The sequence below is a fragment of the Furipterus horrens genome, unplaced genomic scaffold, assembly GCF_987537825.1.
Source record: "Furipterus horrens unplaced genomic scaffold, mFurHor1.1.pri manual_scaffold_10, whole genome shotgun sequence".
NCBI classification, from domain to species: domain Eukaryota; kingdom Metazoa; phylum Chordata; class Mammalia; order Chiroptera; family Furipteridae; genus Furipterus; species Furipterus horrens.
The window spans coordinates 79,678,469-79,700,120 of record NW_028327180.1 but is presented as its reverse complement, the minus strand read 5'-3'; the positions used below and the strand labels follow the sequence as shown (position 1 = coordinate 79,700,120).

Sequence of the window (21,652 nt, the reverse complement as noted above, 5' to 3'; positions counted from 1 at the left end):
GGGGACAGTTACTTCACTTCACCCCGAGTGGCTGTGTGTGGTCTGGATGCAGGGCTGAGGCCTAGAATGAGCTGCACGTTCAGTTTCAGCAGGAAGTGAGGCTGCTCCCCCCCACCCCCATAACACCTAGGACAGAGGCCAGGGTCAGGCAGGAGCCTAAAGATCTGCCTCTTAGATGGGCAGGCCCCGCTCAGTCCTAAAGCCCGGCTCAGAGCCCTCAGGAGACAGTCAGGGCTCTGTGGTCCAGGCGAAAAGTGAGGTGCCCGGGCGGGATCGGGGCATTCCTGGCTTATGTGCAGGAGCCCCATATCTGAGAGGCCCCTGTCCCCCAAGTGCCCTTCTTATCACAGGCTGTCTGACCTCATGGCTGGGAGACTCCTCCAAGGCCAACACAGTTGGTCACCTTCCTGCTCAGGTACCTGCAGTGACAGGCATTTCACTACCTCCTAAGGCACAATCCTTCCTGAGGACAAGCTTACCTGTGGGCACTCTGGCTGTGGCCCCTGGGACAGAGTGCCCTTCCCCCCTGCTGCATCGTGTTGTCTGAGCAGAGAAGGACCACAGGAGGCAAGTGACCATGGGCTCACAGTGGGAAGGCCTGTCTTTGGACTGACACTGGCTCAGACAGCCCCCTGAGAACAGCCTCCAGCTCGGGCTCAGAATGGGACAGACACAGGCGGGCCCTGCCCCCACTTAGCTTCTGAGGAGGGGACAGTGGGTTATGGGTCCTGGAAGCCTAAGGTAAGAGATCCCAGGGCCAGCAGGGAGCTGTCTAGACCCATAACTGCTTCAGGAAAGAAACCAGTGGGCCCTGGCTGGGTTGCTCAGTTGGTTAGTGAGTTCGATCCCCAGTCAGGGCACATATAAGAATCAGCCCATGAATGCATGAATAAGTGGAATAGCAAATCAATGTTTCTCTCTCTCCCTCCCTCCTTCTTCTTTCTAAAAATCAATAAATTAAAAAAAAAAAACAAAACCCGTCAGCAGTTGGCCGGGAGGTAAACGAATTACAGGCAGCTTTTGTTAGCTCTGGGACAGGTGTGGCAGTGAAAACTATGGATTTCTGATGAGACAAACAGAAGGGAGACCTCATAATCCAGAGATCCCCTGCCAGAGCCCACAGGGCAGTCCTGGGGCTGCACCGTCTGTGGGGCAGCACCTACCTCTGGTCTCTAATGCTGCTCTGTGCTGAGTGTGGGGATGGGGGCGGAGGTGGGGGGTGTTTTCCCAGATGCAGCTGAGGCAAAGGTCCCTTGTGTAAGCTGGGGCCTCCTGCAGAAGGGTAGGTGGCTCAGGCATCCTCAGGAGGCACACCAGGTCCTGGCTGAACCTCTCGGCAGCCTGAGAAGGCGAAGGCACCGGAACTTGAGCCACGGCCACGTGGAGGGGACCTGGCGCTGGAGCTCTGGGCGGCCTGGAGCACTGTCCCACTCTGAATGTGCCTTTGGGGAAGTTATTGGGGAAGGAGATCCCCAACTCTCCTCCCCCCACATCCCCCAGAGCACCAGCAGGGCTCCTCCCATTTCTGGGTCCCACTTATTTGGGGTCCTCCTGGATGCATATTTAATCTTAGGCTGGAAGGGGCTCAGGACTCCTGCGGAGCATAATCTGACCATGTTACTCCCCAGTTAAAAACCTCCGGATCCCACTGCCCACAGGGAACAGCCAAGATCCTTTACATTAACATCCAAGGCCTGGCCCCAAGCTATCATTCCAGGCTCCTCTCTCACCTATCCCTGTCCCTTGACCCCCAGCCAGCACCTCTCCTTCCTCCGGTCCTCCAAGAACTGGTTCCTTCCTTGGGATAGGGAACTGCCACGACTCTCTGTAAGTCTGCCTTTGTGGACTCAGCCACCCCCACCCCCAGCCAAGGCTGAGACAGTGTCTTTGCTCTGTGCTCTGGCACAGGTCTTGGATTCACCAGCTTTGAGTAAGCAGATCCGGAGGATGACTCCCCACATGTACCATCTGGACAGCCGCACACAGGGTGGCTCCTGAATGCTTCTGACAGCGACACTGCTCACTGGGGAATCCAAGAGGCTCCTTCTCACTGGGCTCAGGACTAGAGGGTACATTTACTTTCTAATCGAATATTATTCTGATGCTTGAGGCATCCTTGATGTTTGCAAGTCAGACAAGTTTAATTACATGTGTCATTAGGATGGCATTGTGTAACAGCTCAGGGACTGGGTTCATTAACAGAGTTCCTAACAGATAAGACAAGACAAATTAATATTTTGTTGCCCATGAAAGGATCTCATTAAGAGAGTAGTGCAAAAGTGATTAATATTTTGTTGCCAATCAAGATGTCTTATTCAAATGACAAAGCAAGGAGGCCCACGCCTCCCCGTGTTCACTCAGCTCCCCGCCCTGGGTTCTGTGGGTTGATCGGCTTCCTGGTATGTGCCGTGTTTCCCTGCCAGTGGCTGATTACTAGCTGGGGATAGTGTTCCACCTCAGGCTGTGGCGGGCGGGGTGGGCCTGGGACCCCGCAGGCTGCCCGTCTCCCGGAACCCATCAGTGTCTGCCCCCCTGGGCTGTTTCTCCCTGACCAATCTGGCTTCAAAAATACCCCTTGAATCCAGCGGACTTGGCTGCATTGCCCCCTATAGGCTGATTTCTTCCCAGAGCTGCTGTCCTTACTGTCCCCAAGGAGGGCTGCCACTCATGAACACCTGATGTGTTCTGGGTACTGGGCTAGGCACGGCACACCCCTTCAGCCTGAAAACGCCCCTGCAGGAGGGCATCCTCATCCCCATTTCCCCACAGGCTCAGAGAAGTCACCCCACCCCCCCTGACTGCTCTGGGCCTGCAGGAGGTGGCTGGTCAGTGTCTGTCTCCCTGCATGAATCAAGGTTGATATGGACAGGCAGCCCGGACACCCAAGGTCTCAGCTGCCTGACCGGGGAGCTGCAGGCTGCTGCTGGCTGCCTGTCGGGGACTCAGAATGCAAGGTGTTGTTTGGCAGCAGCAGTAGTTATAATAATAACAGAGATAATATGGGAGTGACAATAGTTAGCATGGAACACATGCTTATGATGGCACATGTATTCACATGTATTTTCTCATTTAATAAGAAATAAGGTTGGTGCAAAAGTAATGTCCGACTTTTTTTAAAAGAAAGTTTTAGATAGTATTTATTAAATTTGTGCCTCTTATAATTTTTTGATGACACAGTGACTAATTTATATCTTATTTTTTTCAAGTTACTGAAGTATTGTTCATAATTGTCCACAATATTTGCACCCATGTTCGTCCGATCTAAAGACCACATTAGAAATGTTTTACTCTGTGAGTTTCATAAAGGTGCCAATGCAAGTACAGCAGCAAAGTCTATTCAGAGCGCTTATGGGGACGATGCAGTGACTGAAAGAAGCTGCAGGGAGTGGTTTTCCCGTTTCCAAAGTGGGGATTTCAGTTTGAAAAATGAGCCAAAAGAGGGTCGTCCAAAAAAACTTGATTCCGAAGTGTTGGAAGCTGTTGTCACAGAAAACCCCGCCATTACCTCTAGGGAACTTGCAGAACAATTTAATGTAGCCCATACAACTGTGCTGTGCCAACTGAAAAGGATCGGAAAGGTTTCAGTAGTTGGAAAATGGGTCGCACACAAACTGTCTCAGAGAATCTGCAACAGCGTGTTGCTTGTTGTGAATCATTGCTTTTGCGACACCTTCAGGCACCATTTTTAGGTAGGCTTGTTACAGGTGCTGAGAAGTGAATCCTTTACCATAACGTTAAATGCCACCAATCATGGATCAGTCAAGGAAGAAGAAGAGTTCAACAACCAAGAGGAGGACTTCATCCAAAGATCATGTTGAGTGTATGGTGGGATATGGAAGGAATTGTCCATTGTGAACTGTTAGACAACAATCAAACAATTACTGCTAATCTTTACTGTGAACAACTTCATTGTTTGAGAGCAGCTTTGAACCAAAAGTGACCCTCCTTAGTCAACAGAAAGGGTGTCATCTTCCATCACGGTAATGCTCGTCCTCACACAGCTCGACTCACCAAAAATTTCTTGAAAGAGCTTTGTTGGGAAATATTGCTTCACCCTCCATATTCTCCTGACCTCGCTCCTTCTGATTACCACTTGTTTCGGGGACTACAGAACCATTTTGATGGTCTTAGGTTGACATCAAGAGAAAAGGTTGAAAATGAATTGGATTCATATTTTGCTTCAAAACCTAAAGAATTTTACAAGTGTGGCATTTATAAGGTAGTTGACAGATGGAATGAGGTTCTAGAAAGCAAAGGAGGTTATGTTAATGAATAAATATTTTTATAATCATGGTTTTTTCATTTTTAAAATAGACCTTGAAATCGGACATTATTTTTGCACCAACCTTATATTATTCATCCTCATTCCACAGAGGCAGAAACTAAGTCTTAGAGGAGTCAGGTGCCCTTTCCAAGGTCACTCAATTAGGAAGAGGTAGAGCTGAGACTTAAGCCCAGGTACCCATGACCCCCAGTCTGTGCTTTGCACTAGCAGGCTATGTTGCCTCCCTCCACTTCTGCAGGCAGGGGAGCCACGTGTGCCTGCCCCCACATATATGGATGTGCGTATAGATATGTGTATGTGTATGCTTGTGTTGTGTGTGTTTGTGTATGTGGCGTATGCATGCATTGCTCAAGGACCCCTGTGGGGGCTTCGGAGAAGCACAGAGCACTGCCTCTCTGTGGGCTGCTGACTTGACCAGGAGCAGCTAGTGCTTCCTGGGAGGTAATGAGAGGCCATTCATCTCCAGTTGCACCCACAATTACCCAAATTGCTAACCTCACAGTGCAAAGTAAAAATGCAATTGAGTTGATGCTGAAGGCATGTTCAAGGGAGGGGAAAAACACCCAGAGTAATTTAATTACCTGATGGCAAGTGCATTAAGAGGAGTTCCGCCTCCGCCTTCATTTCTGGTGTCTTTAAATAGAGCATCAAGCGATGCCCAGGGATGTGCAGACAAACCCAGGCGGATCTGCCCTAGTTCTGAATCAATCACCGCTGGCCAGTTAGATGCTGATACCCCACAGTGAGAGCTTTTGTACACACCGGTGTACACCCCAACACACAGCAACATCCCCCAAGTCTTTACAAACAGAACAGCTCCTTTCCTTGCTAAGATGCCAGACATGCTCTGGGCATCTTAAGTTCGGAAGACTCTGCCCATGTGGCATCCGTCCATGAAGCACCCACGGGGCTTGTGCCGGCACTGCCATTCAGAGATGGTAGGAGATAGCCTATGCTCATCACAGCGGGTAAATCACAAGGAAATGGTCCTGCCCAGTGTGCCGAGGATGGGGCAAGGGCACTCCGGCCAGCTCTGGAACTCCAGGGGGGGCCCCTCTTCCTGTCTGCTTCCTGCACAATTTCCAGGGTGCATCCAGAGGGGCCCAGAGAGGAGCAGAGTGCCAACTTCAGGGGTTCCTGCAGAATTGCAGGCTGGGCCTCTCCCCAGAAAGCAGTCTCAGAGCTGGAAGGACTCTTCAAGGTCATGGGGTTTAGCTGCCCTCTTGTGGCTAGCAGCATTGCTCCCCACGCTCCTGTGTGGGCCTGCGTGTCTCTGGGGGTGGGGAGCTCCCTGCCTCCTGTGACGGCTCACTCCATTGGCAGGCAGGGCTGATGGCTGGAATGGTGTTCCAGCAAAGGAGCTCAAATAGGTCTCTTTTGGGGGTACACCCTGGCTCTTTGTGCTAATCCAACTCATGGGGTCCCATGGCCCAGAGCCTCCCCTGGCACCTTAGCGCTGTTAGCGGGAACTGACCATTTAGCCCACAGGTCTTCCTTCTCTGGGCCACACATCCCATTCTGAGCCAGCCAGCCAGACTCGAGCAAGGAGACCAGGGCTGCCCCCTATCAGCTTGAAAATTGTACTCCTGTCATTGCAGCTGCTCCCTGGCAGCACCCTCCATCGGTGAGATCACTCTGTCTTCTCACGTGAACTTCTGGGAAGCCACCTCACCCCTTGGGCCAAACGAGGGCCAATAAATATTTTTGAATGAATCCCTGTATTCCTCATGCCTGAGAGAAGGGAGGTGCTGCTAATGTTGCTTTGCTAATAGATTAATTCATTGAGGATCAGCTGTCTGAGAAATTGCTCAAAGTGCTAAAAGGTGGCGTGGGTGACGCTGGGACCCCAGCCCAGGCAGGCTGGGCTATCAGAGGACAGAAGTACCCATGTCGGTCACATAGGCTGTGTGAGCTCAGGGTCTCTCCACTCAACTCATCACATCCCCACCCCCACCTCCACCCTCACCCCCATCCCCACCCCCATCCTACTGGGCCCCAGGCAGGCCCCTCTGGATTGACCTCATTTCCTTTCCCACCCTCACCAGGCACCTGCCCTCCAGCCAACCCGGCCCAGCGGCGCACCTGTGCCCTCCACAGGGAATCCCCCTTCCCCTGCATCCAGCTATCTATATCCTGGCCTGCTTTAGGCCCTGAGCACCACCCCCCCCGCCCCCCGCGAAGACCTCGCCCAGATGTTCTCCCTGCTAGGCAGCTTTCCTGCCTGGTCATGTTCTCTGTTGGCCTGTGGTCCCTCCTTCTGAGTGATGGGCTCACTACGCAGCCCCCTCCTCTCACATCTCATCCTCATGCCCTCCTCCTGGCCTTCACTGCTTCATCCAGTGCAAGGACCTCCTGCCCTGCCACCCCCTCCCGCATTCACCGTCTTCTGGGCCTGGCTGGCTGGCTTACAGCCACCTCTGTATGTGGTCGGACTTGGATCTTCTGGTACCTGCAGGTATCATACCACAGGCTGGAAGGTGCCAAATGTGGGATGTCAGAAGAGAAACCTCAGGCCCTGCCTCTGCTATAGGCTTGCCCAGGTTACTTACGTTGATATCTTCCAAATCCAGGAAGTTCAAGGTGAGCCCATTGCGCTTCCAGATGATGGGTGGTCGCAGGTCTCCATGGACAGCACATGTCAGCACTGTGCTCAGCCCCACGGTCACTGTGGCCACATTGACCCTCTCCTCGGGGGCGAGGCTGAGCTGAACCACCTCTGCGGGGAGAAGGAGAAGGAGGTCAGGTGCAAGCTTGGGGGAGGAGTTTCCACTCCAAGGGAAATGGCCCAGGTTTCTTCAAGGCAATGGAAATTGTCCACCATGTGCTGATGAACTGTACAGCTGGATATGTCGCCTGGGAGAGGGGCTATGACTTATGTCAAATGACCAAGGGGCTCTGTGAGTCAAAATGGGTCAGGAACTTCAGCTAGTGCAGAGAAGCCATCTGGGCTGTGGATTTGTGAGTCGACCCAAGAATGTGGTCTGCCAGGGCTCCGTGGGCCACCACACAGCGACCAGAGACCAGACGTGCAGTACATGTTCTGTGCTCCTGGGCCTCGGGCCTCATGATGTCTGGGCTGGGCTATGTCCAGTCAAGGTCTGCTGGCTGGGTTGACAGGTTTCTCTTCCATCGGGGGGCGATTCAAAGGTTGCACTGTCTGAGGTTTGGGGAATGGACTGGCTGATCTTTGAAGGTTTGTTTCTGCCTGAGGCTTCTCTGAACTTGGATTTGGATTTCACACTTGATAGTGGGCCTTAAGAATGATTATTCTTCAGGCAAACAGAGGGTCTGAAATATTTCCGTTTAACCTTAGGCTTTCTGAAATTCTCAGGATTTATGAAAAAATTAATCAGATGCAGATGTTCAAATGCCAACAAGGGATTGGGTTTGGAGGGAGAGTCACCAGCCTGCTGAGCAGCCTGCCTCTCCCAAATCCACAACTCAGGGGACGCGAGGCAGCACCCAGAGGCGGCATGAGCTGAGGGCGGTGGTGGCTGTGGGGGGCCTGTGCTTATTCTGTGATCCCCGCAGAAGTGCTGGAGCCCTATTCACTCTGAGGTGCTGTCGGGGCCTGGGGAAGCTGGACAGGTGTGCAACAAGGCAGAGAGGTGGGAACTGAGCTCTGGGACTCAGCAGGACCCTTCCAAGCTCTGGTCAGGCAGGACATCTGCGCTCACACCCCCCTGCCCTGGTGTGTGAGAGAGTGGAGAGGAAGGGGAGCACAACCAGCCATGGGCGCAATGCTCCGCAAAGCAGGTAAAGCCAGAGCAGGTGCAGTCAGTTGGGATCCTGAGGAGCAGGGCCCTTCCCCCTCCACAACTGTTCAGTGGTCCTGCCCTGGGCCCTCGAAGAAGAACAAGGTATATAGGAGGTGCTTTATCAGTGCTTGCTGGATGGATGGATACAACATGGAGAAAAGGGAAATAAAGAAGGAAAGGAGGCAACAGGCCAGTGGAGAGGGGACAATCACACAGAACAAATGTGACGGAGCCTCACAAGGGAAGATAAGCACCGCATGACTGATGCAGATGCACCAGCATATTTTACAATCGAAGTGGTGCCTACATATTCCCTCTTCAATCACGTCTCGCTTGCCGCCCTCCCATCTCTGAGGCTTATTGCTCAGGGTGGAGAAGGCACTAACCCACTGTAGACCTAACTTTGGAGATGCGGAGGGCAGAGACATGGAGAGATAAGAAGAATTTGTTAAAATTGTTTAGTTCCTGCTGTGCTGTGTTGGTTCTTAAGACTCAGAACCCAGATTCTCCCCAAATATCTCCACTCATGGGATAAACCATGAGGCTCCGTGCTCTTCGGAAGGAAGAACGAAGGAGTATGGAATGCCCCCTCCTCGTCCCAGGGCATTGTGGGAATCACAAGGGAGACAGTGGGAAGGGCAAAGAGTGTGCCTGCTAGTGTGTAGATGAGGGGAACCAATGGGGGCCTCTAGGAGGAGGCTGAACCATCCCCAACTAGCCTGCTCTCCTCCCCACCTGGGCAACTACTACATAGGGTGTGATAGGGCCAGGGTCTGGGATTAACTGCCAGAGCCCCCTTGGCTCCTGAGTGGGTCCTTGCCTGCACACTGGCTGGGCTGTGAGGTGCTCTGCACGTCTGTACCTGAGGGCTGCATTGGATAGCCAGATCTGGGCTCCAAGGCAATGACCTTCAGACCTCCAGGGGTGCATAGTGCCAGTGGGGCTGTGGGAGGCTGAGCCAAGGGGAACCTTGGACTCCAGGCTCTACCAGTCTGAGAGAGCCCAGACCAAGAGCGCAGCCAGGGCTGACCTCAGACAGAACAACAAGGGGTGGGGGTCCAGGCATGGGAACCGGAGGTGGCGGAGGATGTCAGGGTGCTGACCTCCACACTCAGAAACCAGCTAGGGGAGTGGCTGGGGACATAGGGTAGGGATTGGAAACACGAAGCATCTTTTTTAGGTAGAGCATTACCTCTGTGGACTGCTACAATGGCCAGCTTGAACTAAGCTTTATAATGGATTGAATATTTAGGTGCGTTTTTCTCCCCATGGCTGGTAAGTGGGGATTGTGAAGAAGTCAGGTATGTTTCCACGCATATGGTCAATTAATCTCTGATAAAGAAGAGATAGATACAATAAGGTAAAGAGAGCCTCTTCAGTAAATGGTGTTGGGAAATCTGGACAGATAATGTAAACATAAAATGAAACTAGAACACTTTCTCACACTATATACAAGAATAAACTCAAAATGGATTAAAGACTTATGTAAGACCCCAAGTCATAAAACTCCCAGGAGAAAACATAAGCAGTAAACTCTGACATTGCTCTTAGTTTTATATATATATATATATATAATATTTGATATATCTCCTTGGGCAAGGGAAACAAAAGAAAAAAATAAACAGATGAGACATCAAACTAAACAGGCTTTGTGCAGTGAAGGAACCATCAAAAAAACCCCAAAAGACAACCTACAGAATGGAAGAAGATATTCATCAATGATATATCCACTAAGAAATTAATATCCAAAATATATGAGAAATTCATACAACTTAACACCAAAAGAAAAAACAAAAAAACAATCAGATTAAAAAATGGGCAGAGGACCTGAATAGATATTTCTCCCAACAGAACGTATAGATGGTCAACAGACATGTGAAAAGATGCTCAATGTCACTAATCATCATAGAAATGCAAATTAAACCACAATGAGGTATCACCTCACACCTGTCAGAATGGCTATTGTCAATAAGTCAATAAACAACAAGTGCTGGCTGGGATGTGGAGAATAGAGAACGCTGTGCCTGTTGGGAGGAATGCAGACTGGTGCAGCCACTATGGAAAATTAAAAATGAACTATCTTATGACCCAGCCATTCCATTTCTGAGTATTTATCCAAAGAAATTCAAAACATTAATCAAAAAGATATATGCACCCCTTTGCTCAGTGCAGCATTTTTTATAATAGCCAAGATATGCAAGCAGCCCAAGTTCCCAACAGTAGACAAGTGGATAAAGAAGATGTGGTACATACTCGTGTATATAATGGAATATGTTACTTGGCCATGAAAAAGAATGAAGTCTTGCCATTTGCAACAACACCAGTGGACTTAAGAGGGTATTATAAGTGAAATACGTTAGACAGAGAAAGACAAATGCCATATGATTTCAACCTATATATGAAATATGAAAAACAAAATAAATTAACAAACAGCTCTGGCAGGGTGGCTCAGCTGGTCGAAGCCTTGTCCTGTGCACCAAAATGTTGTGGGTTCAATCCCTGGTCAGGGCGCATATGAGAGGGAGCCTATTGATGTTTCCCTCTCATGTTGACATCTGTCTGTCTGTCTATCTGTCTGTCTCTCTCCTTCTCTCTCTCTCCCCTCTTCTTCTTTCTCTAAAATCAGTAAAAGCGTATTCTTGGCTGAGGACTTAAACAAATGAACAAACCAAACAGAAACAAACTCGTAGATACAGATAACACATTGATGGTCATTAGATGGGAGGCATATTCGGGGTATGGGGGAAAAAGGTCAAGGGATTGAGAAGTACAAATTGTCACTTGTAAAAACAGTCACAGGGACATAAGTACAGCATAGGAAATATAGTTAATAATATTGTAATAACTATGTGTGATGCCAGGTGGGTACTCCACTTATGGGGGAATCGCTTTGTAAGTTATATAAATGTCTAATCCCTATGTTTTACACTGAAACTAATATAATCATGAATATCAACTATAATTGAAAAAAAATTTTTTAGAAAGGTATGTTACAAAAGGAACCTCCATTTTCTCTGCATGTCTGAGCTCTAGTCAGACTACAAGGTAAAGACCATCAGAGAGGGGTTCCACTTCTTGAGGTGTGCCCCCCTCCAACTGGCATCACCCCTTTTGGGGTACAGACTCCTGGCTTTCACAAGCACCCCAGGGCTTCCATGATACCCCGAGGCCTGAGGACCCCTGTCTTAGAAGATGGGGGATCTGCACAGATGGAAAGATGAGCCCATGTGGGGCTGGAGGCAAGGTGGTCTGGCTGGCTGGATTATGGGGGCCAACTACTAGGTGAGGAGCAAAGGCCCTCACCTGGAACGTAAGAACTATGTGCAGTGCAGGGGCCCCTCCCTCCATGTGGCCCCAAAGCCATATATTTCAAAAATTTTTAGAACACTGCCTGGAAAACAAACAAACAAACAAGCAAACAAACATGCCACGTGTGTAGTCTCTGGGTGTCTCCACTCGCCCTGGGACAGCCGTTGGCACATCCTTGCTGAACGCACTGGCCCTTCATTTGTACGTCCGAAGACACGCACTTTGCACAGGAGAGACTTGCGCTAAATTAGGATGCATCCATACTGACAGAACCATCATAATTCTGCTCCCGTCAGCTACACAAACACTAACCAAATGCAAATATTTGGATCATTTAAAGTTTAATTAAATGACCGTTTTATTAAATTTAATTTATGTCAATATTCTCCAGCTCTGTAAAATTCTGAAGAGATTTATGGCAACTGAACCTCTCCTTGCTCCCGGTTATTTACTGTTTGACCTCTGGCCGGCTCCTCTTCCCCGTTAAGTGAACTCCCAGGATGTTAAAATGAAGCAGTGTCACGGGCTGGGGCTCCATGCCTGGCTTTCCTGGCGACATGCCGAGGGGCCTTGGGCAGGTCCCTTCCTGTCCCTGGGCTCAGTTTAGACGTTTATGAAATAAGAGGTTGCCTAGGAGGGCTCTGGGACTCTGAGCACATGGTTCCAAGTGGATGTCCCTGCAGGCCTTCCTTGGTCTTGCCAGGAGACACCTGACTGCACCTTGCCTGCCCCCCAGCACCATCTGCCACTGCTCTTTGCTCACTTGTCTGTGATGGTACACGTCATGCTGCTGATGGTGGCACTCACAGTGGCCAAGCCCCACAGGGGCTTCTCTTGTGATACACCCTGAGTTCTCCTCTTCCTCTCCGTCACAGGTCCTGAACAGCCTGCTGTGTGGTTACCCCTCTAGTTTTCCCTGCTGCCCCTAACTCCTGTCACGACTTGGACTACAAGGTACAATACTGCTCAAAAGCCACGAGTGGGTCCCCATCACCCACACACTTAGGATTCAGAGCAGCTCCTGGCCCTGACCCACGTCTTCTGCCATGTCACTTACCACAGGGACCACTGGTTCCCCATCCTGTCTGAGGGTTTGGTCCTAAGCATGTCTCTGGTGGGCACCTCCTAGCTGTCTATTCGGAGACCCTGCCACTCTGGCGCCCGCCTCTGAGATGGCCTCGTGCAATGCTTCTGGTACCTGAAGTTTTAATGGAAGGCAACGCTTGAACAGGCGCTGGGTGAGGAAGATTGCAAGCAATCAACCAGTGAATTTGTCAGGACTTTTCAGGCTTACGTGATAGAAACTCTCAGAAATGCTCAACTAGCTTAGGAAAGAAAAAGGAGGGTGGTCTTTGTTCCCCTCGGTGGGACATCTAAGGGAGCGGAGGAGGCTGCAAGCACCCAGCACCCTAAACAACGACCTTGCTGCTTGGCTGCAAGATGTCCAGCGGTGGCCCTGCACTCATACTGTCCCTGTCCGTGGGATCCAGGGCCAGGGACCATGTCTTTCTTGAGAGCCTGGGAAGAAAGTATGAGAGGACCCATATGGGCCAGACCGGCTGTCTGTGTTCCTCCATGAAGCCACCCCTGAGGCTGGTGCACATGGGGTACTCTGCCGTCACAGCACTGACTGCCTGACCCTTCAGGCCTGGGTCAGGTGACCACCTCTGGGTCCAGAGGCTGCGTGGTTGGGGGTGGGGTCAAATGTCTCAACAGAAAGGGGCCATTGGGCAGATCAATGCTTCGTGACCACCACAGAGACACAGAGAAGGCCCCTTCTCTTTGCTCTATCCCTTCACAGCCCCATCGGGAGGCCTTGACAAGGGGCAAGAGGATGAGGGGAAGGTCGGTGGAGACAATGAGAAGTATCAGAACTGAAACCTGAGCTCAGTTGCAGTCTGCCCCCACCTGCACCTTCTCTGGGGAGTGGTGGTTGGTGGTGTGGCGCAGCCCAAGGGACAGGAGGAGGGCCAGGCAGCCTGGAACTTGTGGGGATGGCCCTAACAGGGGCTCAGTGAACACACCCAGCTGCACTTCTACTGTGGGCTGGAGTGCCCTATGGAGCAGGGGACTCAGATATGTCCTGATCTGGACTCTGTTCTGGTGGGGCCCAAGTCACAGCAGGGAGACGTGAGGAAGCCACACTGCAGCCCCCGGGATAGCAGCCAGCAGAAGGGCTAGCAAGGGGTCCTTGCAGCTATTGGCTGTGGCTCTGTTGCTCCCATGATGACCAACCACCTGTGGCCTCATGGGCTCTCTGGGAAGGTCCTCAAGATTTCTTGGGGACCGGCCGAGCAACAGATCTGCCCTGTACTCAGAGTGTGGCAGGGGCAGTGGACAGTGCTGGGCTGAGGTTTCTGTCAGCAGCTGATGTCCTTGGAAAGGGAAGCCTGAGCTGGGGGTCAGAGCAGCTCAATGGGGAGCTTGTCTGCTCTGTGGGGCAGAGGTGCCCCCCAGAGGGACAATGGCCCTGTGATAAGAACAGAAAGGCTTGCCTGGCAAGCAGGGAATTTGGGGAGGGCAAGGGCGTTGGTGGGGGGGCAGTTCCTAGTTCCTGACAACTTGGGACACCTGTCTCCCTGTGCATCAGGCCTTCTTACATCAGTGGGCTTCCCTGTGTCCCCCACAGGATGAAGGGGTACAGGTCACATGGCCGTGACTGTCAAAGTCAGCGCAGATTGGTTAGCACAGACAGACCTTTGTGGGGCGCTAATAAGGCTGCGTGCCTGGCGGTGGGGTCCCAGACAGGACTGTTTGGGGCTCTGGGGCCTAAGTGTGGTGTCAGCACACAGCAGGTGGCTTGAGGCCTGGCTGGGCTGACAGCAGTCTCCTGGGAGACACCTGCCTCATTCTCCAGGCCTTTCAAACCAGAGCAGCAACACCCTCAGTTCTGCAGACACAAGGGGCTGCAAACACCAGCTCTCAGCTTTCTCCTGGTGCAGCTGCTCCCCTTGCTCCTCGGATTCTGGAGAGATGGGGGCGCTGGGGAATTGGATGTGACGTCCTATGACAGCTTTCCCGTTGTCTCGGGTGCTGTTCCTCACCCTGCACTGAGCTTGAGGAGACACTCATCGACCCATCCGCGCCCTCTCAGGCAGGCCCCTGGAGCTTCACAGCAATAGAAATTAAATTTCTCGGTCTTGTCAAGCTGGCGTCAGTGTTAGAAATGCACTAATGGAACACATTCCCATCTGGACAGTTGCCATTTTCCAAAGGATGGTTTTGGTGAAAACACCCTTGTCAGAAGCTCAATCAACCTACCTGCACAGCGATGTTTTAGACGGAGACTTGGAGCCAGACTCAGGGGCCTGCCTGGGAGTCAGGGCCACCCGGTGGTAGAGCCCTGGCCGGGCGCTCAGGCACATCTCTGTGGCTGCGGCCTCTGCTCACACTGTTCTCCTTGCAAATGAATGTTCGTCCCCTGGGATGAACCCCTCAGGGAACCTGGGAGTCACCAAAGGAGATGTGGCACCTGTGGGACACGCTCTTGATCTGGTCTTGTTCCTCTGACTAGGGCCACCCTGTGAAGTTGATGAGTGGGACAGAAACAATGTCTTCTGGCCACGTAGGGGACAGGTAACATCTCTGTCTCCTGCACGTGGTGACTTCACCTGGCACTTGCAGGGCAGAGCTGTTTTGGCTCATCCTGAGAGGAGGTGTCTAAGGTGGGGTGCTTGGTGTCCCCTCTGTTCCCCTCCACCAGGACCTGCCACTCCGGCTCCTTCCAACAGCTGCCGGAACCTGGTGGGTGGGAGGTGGGGGACAGGCTGTCTTAGGGCCTCTCGTCTCGCACTCAGGTTTCGAGCATGGGACTGGGTCCCACCTGCACAGGGGCTCTGGGCCAGCCAGACCCACCCTCACCCGAACTTTCGTGTTTCTTTTTTGCATCATCTGATTCCCCTGTTATGCTCCGGTCCTATTCCCTCTTTCTTGCTTCATCTTGGGGATGGCACTCAACATGTTAGTTAGTTACCTGCAGATTGGTGGCTCATTTACTTTTTCAATCCATTTATGTTGCTTGATGTTGCTTCAATCATTATTATAGTTTAAAATTTTGCTCCCTGGTGTCAACAAACACCTTTGCAAGCTGCCTGAAGGCAGAGACCATATCTGTTTTATTTCTTTCGTATCTCTAGCCCCTAATATAATTACTAGCACACAGAAGGGACTTGATAAATAGTTTTAAGCAAATGAAAGATTAGAATAGTGCTCATTCAACAATTACTTATCGAGCACCTACTATGTGCCAGAATACAGTGGAAATACCCTGCAAGCAGGCCAGACCCTGTGCCTGCTAAGCTGGAACTCCTAGCTCAGCAAGGAGGACAAGCATAAATGGGTGCAGGTGGAGGTGGCATCAGACACCTGAAGCCTGTCCACAGGCCCTAGTGGAGAGCCCTTGGCTCCTGCAGAGCCTGAGCATCCTCTCCTGGAAGAGCCGTCCTTGTGTGCCCAGCACGAGGCCTGGTGGGGGTGGGTGCAGAAGGCAGACCCGTGTCTCGCTCCCCAGGAGCCTCAGGCTGGTACCACGTTCTCCTTGTTGGTAGGAGGGGCGCCCTCTGAGCTCTTGCACTGTCTTGCCTCCTGTGGCTTCGGGAAAACTAAAGCGCAGTGTGGCAGTGTGTGCGGAGGGCTGGGGAGTCGGAGCTGAGAGCGGAGTCCAGGGGCCGTGGTGCTGTGTGTCGGGGCCCTCGGGTGCTATGGGCGCGGCCGGCAGCAGAAGCGTTAGTTGGACGGAGTGCGGGGTCAGTGCTGAGGCAGAGAGCCCAGGCCCCCTGTCAGCAGGGCGTGTGGCCACCACGGCTCTGTGGCCTAGCCCTCCCTCCGTGGCAGGTCTCCGAGCCTGCGGTGGCTCGGTCAGGCCAGCCAGCCTGCGCCTCTCCCTTGCCCAGCAGAGTCTGCTCCTGAAGGTGATAGGAATGCCCTGCTCAAGATGCTTGGCAAAGAAAAGTACCTGAACTGCAGATTCTTTTGGTGACTTCAGGAAAAGAAGGCATCACCTTATGCAATCACGTACTATTTAATCAAAATTCGCAAAAATTTGTATAATATCAAGGGTTGGCTCTAGAATCGGTTTTATAAGCATTCAGTGGAGATAAGCAGGCAGCTTTGACCTAGCCAGCAGGAGGGTGCCGTGCCATGTGCTCCCAGATGCAAGTTCATCTCCTAACTGCTGAGCACAGGGAAGACTACTTCCTGGCCTCATGGAGCCAGGGAGCGACTAGATCTGACCAAAGGGCTGTGAATGCCTGGCCCCTCAACCCTGTGTCCTTGTGATGGGTTATATATTGCGTCAACTTGACTGGGCCATGGAGTGCTTATTTCAAACACTATTTCTGAGGGTTTCTGGATGAAATTAACAGTTGACTCCACAGTCAAGCCAATTGCCCTAGGGATGTGGGGGGGCTCATCCAATCAATTGAAGACCTGACTATAACAAAAAGGCTGAGACACAGAGAATTCCTTGTGCCTGACTGCCTTTAAGCTGGAACGTGTGTCTTTTCTGCCTTTGGACTTGAACTGAAACACCATCTCTTCCCTAGTTGCCAGCCTGCTAGCTTTCAGACTGGAATTTCTACCATTGGCTCTCCAGCTTCCTGACTACAGATCTCAGCTGAATTGGTGTAAGCCAATACTCTCTCTCCATCCACCCATCCATCTACCTATCCATCCCTTCCTCCCTCCCTCAACCTCTCCCTCCCTTCCTCCATTCCTCCCTCTCTCCATCCACCCACTCACCCATCCATCCACCCACCCACCTGTCCATCCATCCACCCACCCATCCATCCATCCTACCCATCCATCCACCCACCCCTCTGTCTGTCTACCCATTCATCCACCCGTCTACCCACCCACCCACCCACCCATCCATCCACCCACCCACCCACCCACCCATCCATCCACCCACCCATCCACCCACCCACCCATCCATCCACCCACCCATCCATCCATCCCACCCATCCATCCACCCACCCCTCTGTCCATCTACCCACCCATCCACCCACACACCCATCCACCCACCTGCCTGTCCATCCATCTACCCACTCATCCATCCTTGCATCCTATTGGCTCTGGCTCTCGGGAGAACCCTGACTAAGACAGTCATCATCCACACTCCCTTCTCTGCTCCGCAGAGACCATGTGGTCATGCACTTTGTGAAAGCAAAGAACACAGCCTCCTAGCTGCTGCCTGGGAGCTGTCCGGCCCACTCAGACTTGACAAGGGTGGGGAATCAGCCTCTGCTCTGTACTGCTGAGATTTGGGGGTTTCTACAGCAGCTGGTGTTAATTACCTAATAGACTCCCTCAGAAGAGAAAATAGTACAAGTTCATATAGTTCCTCGGCAGAAACTGCAGTGAGCGGTGGAGGTGTCTTTGAAAGGCCACGCCATTCAGGGTTGGAGTGTCTGAGAATCCTCAGATGAGAGGAGATCCATCTTCTGTTCTGACTCCTCCAACACCTCTGCCTAGGAAGCTGCCCCTCACACCCCTATGGCCATTCCTACTGCTTTCAGGATCAGACAGTGCCCATACTCTGCACGGGGGTGGGATGGGGGCTGCCTCAGGGTGGGCTGGGAGAGAGTGTGCAAACGAATTACGCAGTATCATAATCATTTCATTTGGACAGAACAAGATGCTGAGAGAACAGCAGGGAGGCCCTTGAAGATGCGAGTGGGGAGTAGCGGTGGGGGCCTCTCTCAGTGGGAGGCATTTAAGTGGGGACCTGTGAGACAAGAAGAAGCCGCCTGAGCCAGGAACGGGGAGAAGGGCATTCTAGTCTGAGAAAGCGGTTTGTTCAAAGGCCTGAGGTCAGATGGCTGAGGATGCTGTGGGAATGGAAGGCCAGTGTGGCTGAAGCAACGGGAGTGAAGCAGGTGCAGTCAGAGGCAGGAAGGGGCCGGGGGCTGGGGGCCGGGTGGGGCATGGTGAGGCTAGGGGGTTAACATAAGGCGATGGAAAGGGATTGGGAGAGTTTTAAGTCGAGAAGGGTTGGGATCTGACTTGCATGCAGGGATTGCTCTGGCTGTGGTGTGAATAACGGGCTGCTGAGGACAAGCGGATGTGGGGACACCATTTAGCAGGTGAGTCAGTACTCGTTCAGGTGAGAGGCAGATGGTGGCTGTGAGATAGAAGAGGAAGGGACGGGTGAGGAGCAAGGAAATGGGGTGTCAGGAGTGACTCTCTGCTGTGTTCCTGGCTTGACCCTCCTGCACTACATGGTGCATTTCCCGGGTAAGGCAAGCTGGGTGGTGCAGGGACCCTCAAAAGCCTTGATGTGTGGACTGTGTCTGGACTGATAATCCTCTAAACCCTCCTAAGTTATTTGATCTGCAGCGCAGATTACAAACACGTTCTGGGTCTCCTCAGTGAGCAGGATTTCAAAATGATTTCTAAACTGTGGCATTCTAGTTCCTAAGAACCTTTAGCCGAGGAAGAGGGAACAGACATGTGTCTACCTACCGTGCAGGTGGCTCTCCTCGAATCCCCTCAGGCTGGGGTGTGCCCAGCAGGCAACCAGAGCGAGCAGAAGCCAGACAGGGAGCCCATCTCTGCTGGGTCCACTCGCCCATCTACTTGCAAAGGGGAGAAGCCATTGGGTCTCCCAAGGACAGAAATAAACATAGCTTGTTTTCTGTTTAATTATCCAGTCTCCTGAGAATGCTACGTCGTGGCTGCATTTTGTAAACAGGCATCAGTAGATCCTTCTGGAGAACAGCTCACATCAGCGTATTTGTTTTTGTTTCAATTCCGATTTCCTGAGCGCGCCACAGCTCTGAGGAGCCCCGATGAGCGAGAACTCCAGTGAGCGCAGCCTGAGCCCAGCCATGGGTTCTGCTGCTCCCAGGGCCCATGGAGCTCCTGCCAACTTCTGTCTTTAAAGGAAACTTGGCTCATGGCCTTCATCTCTTTCCAGCATGGCTACCAGGGCTCATGGGTGAGCTGAGTTCAGACTCTGTCCTCTCTCTGGTCGCCCCCTTCGTTCTGATTTTAGACTCCATCTGAGAAGCTCCTGTGGCTTTGGCCACTGAGTGTTTATTAACATGGCCAGGGGCTCAGCTGAGCCCAAATGCTGGAAGGGGAGGAGACCAATGGGGACCTGCTTTGGGCGTTGGCAGGGGTGGCGAGGTGTGTGTGTGTGGGTAGTTCAGGGTTGGAATTTGGAGAGTCCTTGTCCCTCTCTGGATGGTGATACTACAGACATGAGCAGGGAAAGGGCAGCCCCGGGTTAGAGAGGAGGCCTCCGGGGCGGTGGCTGGAGATGAGGTCAGGAGCTGGCTGGTGGGGCCCATGACTATGGAGAGGAGTTGGGGTTTTATGGCCTGAGAATCCACTGTTGGACTTGAAGCAGGAGACTGAAATGGTCTGATTTTTGCTACTGAAGACCATCTGTGCATGGGTCTTCATTTTCTTAACAAAACCCCTGACTGGAAATGGGGCTGAACGAGGAAAAGCTATCATCTACAGAACGAGAAGGTGGGCCAGTTCCTCCTATGGTGTCACCATGCACTAGGGCTCTGCAGCCCTCACTGTGCATTGGCCACGCAGCTCTGGGCCTCGTAGGCAGGTACTGCATCGTGGAGTGGGGCGTAGGGACACTTTGCTGCGCACGAGCTGTAAGAACAGGAAGCCTTTCCCCAAAGCCCCCATGCTGACGTCCCCTCAGGTTCCATCAGCTAAAGCAACTATAGCAAGAACCACCAGGACTGGCTGGGAGAGGTGTGTGGCTGTGGGAGGGGGGGCTGTGGGAGGGAGTGAGCCCATCTCAGGAGGGGGTAGAGGGTGTTGGGGTGGCACTCTGGGGCTTGTGTGGAGGGTGGACAGAATGGACAATGGAGGATGACCAAAGACCTATTAGGGGCCTGTGGGGCAGGTGTTAGTGGCTTAGGCCAGAGCAACGGAGGCAGAGGTGCTGAGAGGCAGCCTGACTGGGGGCACCTGTTGCAGGCAGGGCTGATGGCTTTGTTGATTTATTAAATTGTGAGGTTGGGTGATTGAGGGAAAGGGCAGAATCAAGAATGAATACTAGAAGTTTGGCCTGAAAAACTAAGTGTGTGTTGGTTGCATTTTCTAAAAGGCTGAGGGAGAAAGAGCAGGTAGAATCCAGGTTTTGCTTCTATTGTGTGTGGTAGGTGGATGGAGGGGTACGCATTTGGCTAGATGAGTCTGGGGCTCCGAAGAGGAGTCAGGCCAGGGAGACACCTTGGGAATCCATCAACGTCTACACGGTATTAAAAACCATGGGACCGAACGAGATCACTAGGGAGTGTGGTCTGTGGAGAGAGGTCTAGAACCAAGGCCTGGCACCTAGGAGGGAGGATGAGGAGCAATCACAGGAACCCATGCATGTAAGGGACAGGGTGGGGCCCCTGTGCTCAGTGTGGTTGGAGCTGCACTCAGATCAGGACTGAGACTTGATCATGGGCAATGGGAAGGTCCTTTGGGACCTTGATGTTTGGAACCTCTCATGTTTCCTGAGAGTGCTGGGATGTGAAGTCATCTTTGGGATGGACTGAAAGAGCACAGGAGGTCAGGAGGTGGGAGAAGGAGTTCTTCAGAGGAGTTTTGTCATGAAGGGGAGCAGAGAGATGGGGTGGTTGGTGGCAGGTCAAGGAAACTATGGTCTGTGTGTGCAAGCCAGTGGAAACGATCAGATGGAGGGCAGATGTGATGATGCAAGAGAGAGAGAGGAGGGGCAACTGTGAAAGGAAAATCTCTGGTGGGCGAGAGCGGGGAGCCCCCAGAGAATAAATGGCCTCTGACGGGGTGGGGCCGTGTGCCTGGCCGCAGAGGGAGCTGCAGGGCAGTGCACCTGCTGGTGGAAGACCAGGTGGTGTCCAGTACTGGTCCTCAACGCAAGGCGATCCTGCCCCCCAGGGACACTGGGCTGTGGGAAGTCACTTTTCCTTGTTTGGGAAATCTCTGTGTGTGTCTCAGGCAGGTTCTTTAAATGATCTGTCAGAGAGAACCCTATAACGTATGCTTTGTCCAAGGACAGACCTTGGTAAGAAATATGCTTCCCGTTTCCTCTCCAAAGACTCCTCTGCCGTCCGTCAGTTTGGAAGCCCCCGTATCGTGACCCTTGGCAAATTGCTTCTCGCTGTACTTCACGACATCACGCCCGCCTGGCGGGGCCCACACGGAGGCTGCAGGCTGGCTGAGCGAGCGAACACTCCATTTTAGGGATGAGTGGACCCAAATCTCAGCCACTTCTCCCCGTTTTACAATTACAGCCGAACTACCTTCACAGTCCTCTGAACCCAGCCCTTGCTCCTCGTCTCCTCTCCTCCGAGGCTGCTGC

At 52.3% G+C, this 21,652-nt stretch overlaps 1 protein-coding gene across 1 annotated transcript in view; it reads right to left on the bottom strand.

Annotated features, from left to right (window-relative positions):
- FSTL4 (follistatin like 4) overlaps positions 1–21,652 on the bottom strand; it is a 116,670-nt gene that overhangs the window by 52,787 nt on the left and 42,231 nt on the right. Inside the window, exon 3 of the mRNA XM_090289498.1 lies at positions 6,835–7,001. Coding sequence (XP_090145624.1) covers positions 6,835–7,001 — 167 coding nt within the window. The remainder of the gene's footprint in view (positions 1–6,834; positions 7,002–21,652) is intronic.